Source organism: Primulina huaijiensis, chromosome 1 (assembly GCF_012295235.1).
Source record: "Primulina huaijiensis isolate GDHJ02 chromosome 1, ASM1229523v2, whole genome shotgun sequence".
NCBI classification, from domain to species: Eukaryota; Viridiplantae; Streptophyta; class Magnoliopsida; order Lamiales; family Gesneriaceae; genus Primulina; species Primulina huaijiensis.
In genome coordinates, this window is record NC_133306.1 from 16,627,506 (window position 1) to 16,638,420 (window position 10,915).

Consider the following 10,915-nt stretch of genomic DNA (forward strand, 5'->3'; position numbering starts at 1 on the left):
AGCATACACCATATCTTTTAAATGTCCAATTTAAACCATAATAATTCATGAACATTTAAAAATCATATTTCAACATATAAAAATTCATAAACATGTGAAATAATCATAATCATAGCATATAAAATAGCATTTAGGACACTGCCATGACGTTTACTAAATTTCCGGTGTAAAAAGACCTTTTACCCCTGGACGTATAATTTTACGTTTTTGACTTTTTCTTAATTTCTTTTACTCTAACATGTCTCAAATAATTATTTAAGCCTAACTTAAAATTCTCATAATTTTATTTAGCTTAAAAACTAGGCTTTTTAATTAATTCGTAATTAATCATTTTGAAGGCGTTTTAATCCCGAAAAATTCCAAACTTTAATAAAATTCCTAAATTTAAAATTTAGTCTTTTTTATATTATTTTAGCCCTTATGAACTATGACTCGACCCCCGTGAGCCATGTTTCGATTTATTTTTCAAATTAAAACCCTAACTTGACCCTTATTAGTTAGCACCGAGCCATGTCTCGCATCCCTCGAGCCACCCTCGAGCCATGTTGAACCAAACCCTGACCAACACCCTTAGGCACCCTCCTAGACCCTAGGAACCCATGGGCTAGCCCCTGACACAGAACCGAAGCCACCCATCCCCAAGTACTGCAGCAGAGAAGCAACCCACCTTGCATGGACTCTACGTTTTTGCATCTAGGACCCTAGGCAACGACTCGGCTCCCAAAACAGCCCCTCCAGCACTCACCTAAGACCCTTAGGACACACCCTAGCCCAGCCCTTGAACCCCAGGCCGAGCCCTTGACTCCTGCGCAAGCCTGCAACCTGCTCGCATATCCTATTGCTCTCGGGTAGGAGTCCTTCTTAGAAAGGACTCCTCCCAGCACACATACCCGAGTCCTAGCATGGCTATGACTCTTCCCTTGACTCACCCACGACCCTGGCTAGCCCCTGGTCCCAGCCGAACCGAGCCCAGCCCCCAGCACACCAAAACCCTGAGCCACAAGAACATACCAGCCCAAGTATGATTCCAGTTGATTACACCATGCTTTATAACGATTTTGGTGTGTTCCTAGGACTTATATTTTTTTTATAAAACCATGCTTATTCATAACCTATGTCATGGCAGGACTTAATCCATACAAATACATGATTTTGGTAAGCACAAACTCAAGTATAGAACCCATGTGCATGCAACTTCGAAAATAATTTTCATGGCCCTTGATTTTTCATTCAAAACATGCAATAAAAATCATAATATGGTGTGATGATGTTTTGAAGGAAAGAATAGGCGTGCCTTTGCGTTTTAAACGCACGATTATTCGTTGACGATTTGCGAAGAACTTAGACGTAGGAGACCTTGGCTTGAAACCCTTGGAGCTTCCACAGAAATTTTCTTCAAATTGATGTGTGTGTGTCGTGTAGTGTGAGGAGAACTTTGGTGAAGAATTCAGAAAAGTGGGTGTGTGATATGGTGTAAGGTTTGCGGTGATTTACATATTTTTTATTAATTAATTCCCTAAATAAGGCTTAGGCCTATTAAGCTAACAATTTAGGCCCATTAGTATTAGATTAAGATTTAATTAAAATCTTAAAATAGTTTTAGTAAAATAAGTTTGTGAATTTAATAGCCGGGTTGTCAAAAAATTTGTATTTTTGTTGAAAAACCAACACCGATAAAATTTACGTCTCGGCGTATAAAATCACCTCAAAACCCCTTATTTTCAAAAATAAGAAATACCATCAACCATATTTTAAACAATTAAAAATAATTATTTAATAAAAATATTTTACATTTTTCTGTCCTCGGTCTCCGTTCTTCGATCGCAATTTGAATAATCGTTAAAAATAACGTTTTTATGCATCATGACAATTAAATCCTATTTAACATATAATCATGCATATCACATAATCAATTAAGCAATTAAATCATTTAATTACTTATTTTTCATGTTTCTTAGAGTTGCATGCCGTTGGGTTACGTCGTCTTAATTTTGGACCTTACAGAATTGCTTCAATTTTCGAAAGTTCGGTCGAGCATGAGTTATTGTTTTATGTTATGTTGAAAGTACCCTATATTTTGAACATTGTTCGAATTCAACTGAATATGGGAAGGATTTTCAAACTATGATATGATATAGGCTCTTATATGGTGACATTGTAACTATTGTTATGATATCACCCCTTAGAATTAGATTAAAAGTTGAGGACTGATATCAGTAAACTATATAAAAGAGATGAATTTTAGTGCTTACAAAATTCATGTTATGACGTCGAGATTATGAAGTATGGTTATGCTTTACCATTTGAATTATGGGTTGTTTTGTCAAGATTTCAACAAAATAACCCACTCTTTACATTTATCCCAGATAAGGATGATGAACAAGTTGAAGAAGAAGAAGAACACAAGTACTTTTGGGGATGGTAATGAATCATTCCTCAATCAAGAACATTCGTTTTATTTTTGTTATTGATTTAAGTTGTAAAACGCTTCTGCATTCACATTCACATTCACATACACATTCATATTCATCTTTGTTTTCATTTGTAAAGAAAAATTTATTGTGTTATTTATGAAATAGATTGGTTTTGTTTATTCTGTACTACAATACTGGTTGTTTTACGATTGTCTAGTTGTTGAACAACACTGGTGTCGATGCATCTAGATGGCTTGAAATTAGTCAACTTGTGGTTTTGTGTTTTATTAAACTATTGTGTAAAACATTTTTTCTTCAATAAATGATGATTTATCTGGCATTTCTTTATATTTATATTCACGTATTTGCATTAATATAAAGATCTTAAGGTTACTATAGTGAATGAGGAATGTGATTACACAATTGTTGGTCATCATGAAACACATTTTTTTTGTGATTGTAATATCTCAATTATTTCCTAGTCGAGGAGCTCTCAAGAAGAAAGATCAGACATGATAGTTAAATTCAATGATTTGAATTTAAGAGTTAGAAATTTATATTAAATTTCTAAACTTATAATATTGAAAATGAGTTAATTTTAAGTAGGCATGAAAATCGAGTAAAATTTATATTTCAGTAAATTTTCTATTTTTGAAAAATCTGAAATTGGAAATGTTGATACTAGAATCATAAGAGTGAGCTCATCATGCTAGTCATAAAAATGAATTTGATTTTTTTTTTTATGGAGTACTATATAATAGTTATGATATATTTTATGAGAATGAATTTAAGTATTTTAAATTTAAATTATAATTGATAGATCTTAAATTAAATAAAATTACCCAAAAAATAAAATATACCATATCAAATAAAAAAATGATTTCGTTTCTTATCCTATATTTGGATCAAATGATCCACATAAAAAGGATGGTAAAAGATGATAATATATTTGATTTGAAATCAAATCAAATTATCTTAATTAAAAAATATAATTAATAAAAAAATATTATTATTTATAAATGAATGGCCGTGGATAAATAATTATGAATCTAGAATTGAGATTCTTCTTGGTCGAAAACTTTTGAAAAAAAATTAAATTTTATTCTTTCTTGTTTTTAACAATCTATATATAGCTAGTACCATGATTTCGTTAAGATATTCTATTTATGGTAAAAAATTGTGTGAGACGGTCTCACGAGTCGTATTTTATTAGACGAATATCTTATTTGGGTCATCCATGAAAAAATATTACTTTTTATGCTAAGAGTATTACTTTTAATTGTGAATATCGGTAGAATTGACCCGTCTCACAGATAAATATTCGTGAGACCGTCTCTATAGAGAGCTACTCTTGATTTATTGTTTGTGTAAATCGAATAGTTGTCTAGTGCCAAATAATCGTGGTATATCCATCCAATGGTAGATCGGATTTTGGCGGTAGCGAAAAAGTCTACAGTTGAGGTCAGAGTGAGACAAGACAAAACAAGAGTATCCATCAACGATCTAGATCGTATGATAATATTTTTTTGTGCATTTGGTTTATTATTTTTATGTTTTGTTTTATGAATCCAAGGCAACCGATCGTCTTCGAGATTGATAGATCGAAAAATTTTAAATTTCGCTGTGATTTCGATGCAAGTTTCGGGGAAAACTAACAATCAATTGATCGAGTAAGAAGTTTTATATGACCCAACTCAAACTCAATTCATTTAGTTTGGAGACAATGATGCTTACTCTTTGTTGGTTTAGTAACAACACAAATGTTAAACTCCTAATTTCATTTTATAACTTGGGAATCTGCGGCTGCTATTCTTTGATGTGCACTGCTTAAATTCTCAAACTAAGACAAAATATTTCAAATCATGTTAATAAGATAAATCATATTGGACAAGTCATGTGTGACAAACTTGCATGAAAATGTGTTGGTAGAGATAGAGGTATATACCAACCAAATCGAGTCAACTATTAGTACAAATTTAAGGATTGAATTACGTATTCTATTTCAAGTTTGGAATTTAATTCCAAACTTGATTTTTTTTAAGTTTTTGGCTCGAGTTCATCTTGAAAGGAAGTTAAAGTTCGAGTTAGTCTCGAAATCTTTGAACCTATTTGCGAACTATTGAACAAGTTCGAATAATAAGTCTCGAGAATGATAAATTCAAATACGAATTAAATATTTATCAATCCGACTAGGAAAGTTCGCGAACCAGATTGATGTGATTATTGTCTTAGATAAGGGAAATCGAACTTCTGATCATTGATCAAACATTTACATACGTTACCAACTCAGACGGCTCAGTCGAAGCTTCTAAGTCTACTTTAGATAATATAATAAGTTGTACGTAGCAATTTTATTGTTTATTTATATGTAATTATTCTAGTGTGATGTACTTATCGAAATTCCATTATGTTAATTGTCTTAAAACTTGCTATCTTGAGTCAAAACTAACTGTTAACTACAAAATGTCAGCGGTTTTAATGTTGAACAGCCAACTGATATGTAAACCAAACGTGCAAGAAATTCCAACTCAAACGGCCAAGGGAATATTCTCATTGGGAGGGAAATAATCCTCCCACGTTGGAAGGATATCAAGTATTCCTCCTTCCAGGTGAAACCATGCATCATCGCCGGGAAATGGGTTGCAGGCGAAGCTTCTCAGTCGTTTCCGTCTTCCTTTATTTACTGCTTTCTTCCTCCGTTTCTCAGTCCTTCCCCTTTTCGAGGAAAAAAACCCACAAAATTGAAGGGCCCATCAAAACCTTTGTGGTGCTAGTCATGGAGAACCGTTCTTTCGACCATGTTTTGGGATGGCTCAAGAAGACCCGACCTGATATAGATGGTTTAACCGGTGCAGAATTCAACCGGGTCAACTCTTCCGATCCGACCTCGCGACCTGTGTACGTCGCCGACAACGCCGTTTTCATCAACTCCGATCCGGGGCACTCTATCCAAGCCATACGAGAACAGATATTTGGGCGCAACGTTTCTTCAGATAATCCAGCACCTATGAACGGGTTTGTGCAGCAGGCCGAGAGTATGGGGGTTGTGGGGTTGTCCAAAACCGTCATGAGCGGGTTCAAACCGGAGCTTTTACCGGTTTACACCGAGTTAGCTAACGAGTTTGCGGTTCTTGACCGGTGGTTCGCCTCGGTACCGGCATCGACTCAGCCTAATAGATTGTACGTCCATTCCGCCACCTCTCACGGTGCCTCCAGTAATGTTAGAAAGGACCTCATCCATGGCTTCCCTCAGAAGACCATCTTCGATTCGTTGGACGAAAGTGACCTCAGTTTTGGGATTTATTACCAGAACATTCCGGCCACTTTGTTCTACTCTAGCCTCAGGAAGCTAAAAAATATAGTTAAGTTTCATGATTATGGTTTAAAATTCAAACGTCATGCTAAAAAGGGGAATCTCCCCAACTATGTGGTCATCGAGCAAAGATATTTTGACGTGGTGATCTGCCCGGCAAATGATGATCATCCGTCTCACGATGTGGCCTTGGGTCAGAGTTTCGTTAAGGAAGTGTACGAGACACTAAGGTCGAGTCCACAATGGAAAGAGATGGCGCTTTTGATCACTTATGATGAACATGGTGGATTTTATGATCACGTTCCCACACCTGTTTCTGGAGTGCCCAACCCTGACGGTATCATTGGCCCAGACCCATTCTATTTCGCCTTTGATAGACTTGGCGTGCGTGTTCCCACATTGTTGATTTCCCCCTGGATTGACAAAGGCACTGGTATGTTTCTTTGATGTTTTACTTCTTGTGCTTGTTACTTGATCAGAATGGTTGCATAATTCTAGTGGCGATTATAGAATTTTCTGATTTGTCCATAGTTGTTTCCTTGTTATAAGATTATGGTTTGCCCGAAATTTGGGCTAATGTTACTGAATATAAGAAGAATCAGACATGTAATAGGCAGCATAGAAATTAGGAAGGAATGGCTTTTTCTTTTGTGTGTTTTACGGGAAAGTACAAGAATTATTGAGCTGTGATGTGGAAGAAATGTAAGTGATGTTGGTTAAAGTATAAGCAAACCTCAGAATTTAGGTTAGTGCCATAGTTATTTAAGGTGCATGGACAAGGCAAGGAAGGCCTTACCAAAATAAGATGCACCAAACATTTATAATATATATGGATTTTACTACAATCTCATATAGTAGCATAAATATATTTTACAAACTACTTGGCGTGATTAAAGACAAAAACTCTAATCATCTAGATTGTTGCAAAGAAAACAGAGAGAGTGGGAACGGTTAAAGAACAGGTCACTAGGATTGTTTACTATTGAAGCAAAAAAAAAAAAAAAAAAGAAGAGTGCTTTGAGCAGTGCAGAACCGCAGGTTATGAAAAATTATTAAAGATTGTGGGCTTGGCATGAGGATTACATATAGTTAAGCAAGGACATGAGTTCTTTACTAGACCTGAAACCAGAGAGTTATTATTTATTTAACTGGATTTCATGTGGGTTCAATATGGGCATAAGGCGTAACTTGTCCCTTGCCAAATCCACGAGCCTGAGCGTGCCTTTGCGAGGGCTGCGCCTGGTGTTACCATATCTGTAACCAGATGCAGCCCTTAACAACTATGGTTGGTGCTATATAACCTAGGGAATAAAAGTGTAATTTTGTCCAGAAACTTGGATGGCAAAAATAATTCCTGTGCTGTGCTTGCTTCTCTCGAAAGCTCAACATATTATTTGGTTTGAACTATTTGAAACTAAGTCTGTTTATTCTTTTCATGGTCCTTGACATCATTTCAATTTTCAGATAAACTTTTTAAAATATAATTTTAACATCATTGGTTTCTTTCGAACTATTTTTTTCCTGACAATCATTGTACTACTATAGAATTCTTATTTCTCTATATCTCACATCAGTTTTCCTATTTTTTTAATCAAACATCTTTTCAAAATTATGTTGTTAAATCTCAGGTCTCTACTGAAAGACCTTTGAGTTGAATCAAGTTGAAAACCTTACCTAATGGTAACTACTTGACTTCTAATGGGAGACTGGAAAAATTGTTTCTTTTGTCTGGTTTCGTGCAGATTTTTGGAGTTCACTAGCTAAAACATGATAGTACTTTTGATAGATTCATATCTACCATGATTTTGTACTTACGTCAAAGTGCCAATATTTTCCAAATCTTATCTTGTTCAAATCTATAATATTTTTTTGGCTTGACGTTTTATAGGGAAGCGGGATGCTTTCTACAATGCAAATGTCGTGTAAACATGATATAAAATATACCATATCATATGAAATCAAAAAATATATTATTAGAATATTGTTTTTCGTTCTTTAAGTGATTGAGAGGTCCGACAATAACAATAAGATAGATACAGCTGAAGTTGGGTATCTTCTTGAGTCTCTTGACTCTTAATTTTTTCAATACCAGTACAGTGCATAAGGCCATTTTGTCTAGAGGTTTATCAGGATCAAGAAAATGCGTTAGTCTGCTATTTTCTTGCATTTCTTTTTAGAAATGAAGAAATTTTATGCTATAATAAATGCCATTGGAGAGCTTAGCCAATACATCCTCTCCTTCAGTTGAAAGCTATTTTACTGTTGAATCTGCATTTTGATATCATAGAATATCCTTATCCTCTTTGGATATTGCACCATGACCATTTGATCTTCTGTGCTGTCCTATATAATAAATTTGCATCTCTCATTTAATAATGAGAGAAATGAAATCAGATTTTTTCAACTTCTTTGTCTTCCCATAATCGACAGCTTATATTTGTTTTGACAGTAAATGTATAGGTGAGTCACAGCTTTGAGGAGATACCTTATATCTTCACACACAATCACAGTTTAGTGAAATGTTACATCCAATCTGCATTGTGCGAGGAAATCTTCATAAAGAAGTTTATAGAAGTATCCTCTTCCCTTCTTTTGCATGACTTTATAGCTCACTGGTTATTCGCTAATTCTTTCCGACAGTGATTCATGAACCAAGTGGCCCAACCCTGTATTCACAATATGAACACTCTTCCATACCTGCTACAGTGAAAAAGCTTTTTAATCTTAAGTCTAAATTCTTGACTAAAAGGGATGCATGGGCTGGAACCTTTGAGAACTACTTCTATATGCGTGATTCTCCACGTGATGACTGTCCAGGTATTCTCCATTTTTCAAAAAATACTTGTGATTTTTGTTTGTTGTTTGTATGTATGTTCTGTATTATTTGCAGTCAGGTGATCACACTTCTGTGTTTATCACTCTCACGTGGTAAAAATGATTGCAGCTCTGGTTTACTGGCTAAATGTGAATTGCTTGATATATCAAATGAATGTACGCCTTGTTTGACAACCTACAACCATTTGGTGTCATTTCGTTGGACTTTCTATTATTTCTAATTCGAAAGTCTTGGAAATAGCTTTTAATATATTATTCAAAATTGTGTTTGGTATGAAAAATTAGAAAGTATTTATATTTTATTACTTAGAAATGAGTTCGCTAATTGTCTGATGAAAAATAAAGATTTTATCTATTACTAATTATGCAAAAGTTACGCTTGAATTAAACTTAACTGCAACTTAAACAAGTATATCAGAATGTGTATGATGTATGGTATATTGTTAATTCTATCTGATTCTTGAGGTAAAATTTTGCAAATTATATATTCAAAACATAATTATATCGTTCCAAAAAAAAAAAAACAGTTGTATGTTTTAGTCAACTTTTTCATCTAATGAATGTTCTTTTATTTGTTGTAGGTTACACCATATTATTATCTATTACATTATTGATATCCATTTGTGAACACCAATTTTTTTAAACTATATTAGACTCTTTTTCAATCCTTCATGTTACAAGTAGTTGAAACTTGTAAGTCAAGTCAATGCTGCTGAGGTTTGTTCGGATTGATATTAAGTTCAACCTGTATACATTTTTACGAAATTACGTTGTTTTATTTCATTGCAACACAAATCAGAAAATGAATATACTTTTTGGAGAAATCTCCTAAGGGTGAACTTTTTCATCACATGAACTTTGATGGAATTGAATATGATGAGGGGGTAAATTTATGTGACTGAAAAGGTGAAGAAAGAATCGGGAGATGTATTCCGAATTCGAAGTTGATGAATCCTTTTGGTCAATTTTTTTTTCTTCTTATGGAAACATGTTGCTAATATAACTAGAAACATGCAATAGTAATTATTAAAATAGGATGCCTCTGGATTTTAACTACTTTGCACCTGTGGATGAAAATACAACTTATAATGTGGAACATTTTAGCTTCTTTCTATCTTAAATGAGATGGTAGAAAGTGGTTTGGTCAGAAACAACGTGACTTGAGTGGAATATTTTGTGGTGACGTCTTCTGGAGCTTGTGTATATAAAAATACTGAGTAAGTTTCTTCTTGTTAGCTTCTTGATGGTCGAACTATGGACTTTATCTCCTGGGTTAAGAATACCACGTAGTAGTTATTCTTCGTTGCAATAAAGTGAAACTTGTCAATGGCATGTTGTCCATTTTAAATGAATGGCCACAATAATTACAGGACTACCAACCGTGACGATCAACCTGTAGTTTGAGTCTTGACTTTGACTCAATTATGCTGGTGGTTTTTTTGTGTTTTAAGTAGCATCGGAGTTGCTCTATTTTCAAGCATGGTACTTGCATGTTCATGAAACAAATGATTTCTGTATTTTTTTGCCTTCACTCAGAAAAACTTCCGGAAGTTAAGATGAGTTTAAGGCCATTTGGACCAAAGGAAGATGTTAAACTCTCTGAATTCCAAATCGAAATGATTCAACTTGCATCTCAGCTCAATGGTGACCATATACTGAATTCCTATCCTGATATTGGAAGAAGTATGACTGTGGGTGAAGCTAATCGGTATGCCGAGGATGCAGTAAAAAGGTTCTTGGAAGCTGGAAGAGCCGCTTTGAAAGCCGGAGCGAATGAATCCGCTCTTGTTACCATGAGGCCTGCTCTTACTACTCGTGCTGAAGTTGAAGGTGGTGGCCGTTATCATCATTCTAATTGATACAATTGCTTTACTTGGTCCTTTTTTTGTACATAAACTACGAACAAATACGGTGTTCAATCTATGTTTGAACTGCAGAAGGTGGAAGCTGATGAACAGTCAAGAATTAGATATTGTATTGCATGAATTTGAATTGTATTATCCATACGTCAAAGAAATGTGGATAGGTGACTTTCTTGTGAGAATTGGATTTACGAATACTTAAATATATTTATTATCGTTGGCATTTTGTCTTACATTCGTTCAATTTCCAAATTTTTTTTTCTACATTCTAATTACTAAATATACCCTTGTTAGAACTTTAAATAAATGTTTTTTTTCTTCATTTTATTACATATACCCAACAATATAAATATTTTTCACTTATTTTGTTAGGATCGGAAACTCTTTTAAATTATTTTGTAAAACTTTACCTGTCCTTAATAATTTGTAAGCTGTTAAGATAAATTCTTAACTACTGAAATTAAACAAGTGTGGAAACGATTTAGCATTAC

The 10,915-nt window shown here is 34.2% G+C and overlaps 1 protein-coding gene across 1 annotated transcript; it reads left to right on the forward strand.

Annotated features, from left to right (window-relative positions):
* Positions 1-4,901: 4,901 nt before the first annotated feature.
* On the forward strand, positions 4,902-10,650 carry LOC140981919 (non-specific phospholipase C1-like). The gene is made up of 3 exons (XM_073448377.1): positions 4,902-6,160; positions 8,368-8,544; positions 10,099-10,650. Exons 1-3 carry the CDS (start codon positions 5,032-5,034, stop codon positions 10,419-10,421), a joined length of 1,629 nt encoding a protein of 542 aa, XP_073304478.1. The 5' UTR covers positions 4,902-5,031; the 3' UTR covers positions 10,422-10,650.
* Positions 10,651-10,915: the final 265 nt, after the last annotated feature.

Coding starts and splice junctions, on each gene's coding strand:
- LOC140981919 (XM_073448377.1), top strand. CDS start 5,032: ATGCATCATCGCCGGGAAATGGGTTGCAGGCGAAGCTTCTCAGTCGTT. Junction 6,161..8,367: donor CTGGATTGACAAAGGCACTG/GTATGTTTCTTT, acceptor TCTTTCCGACAG/TGATTCATGAACCAAGTGGC. Junction 8,545..10,098: donor TCCACGTGATGACTGTCCAG/GTATTCTCCATT, acceptor GCCTTCACTCAG/AAAAACTTCCGGAAGTTAAG.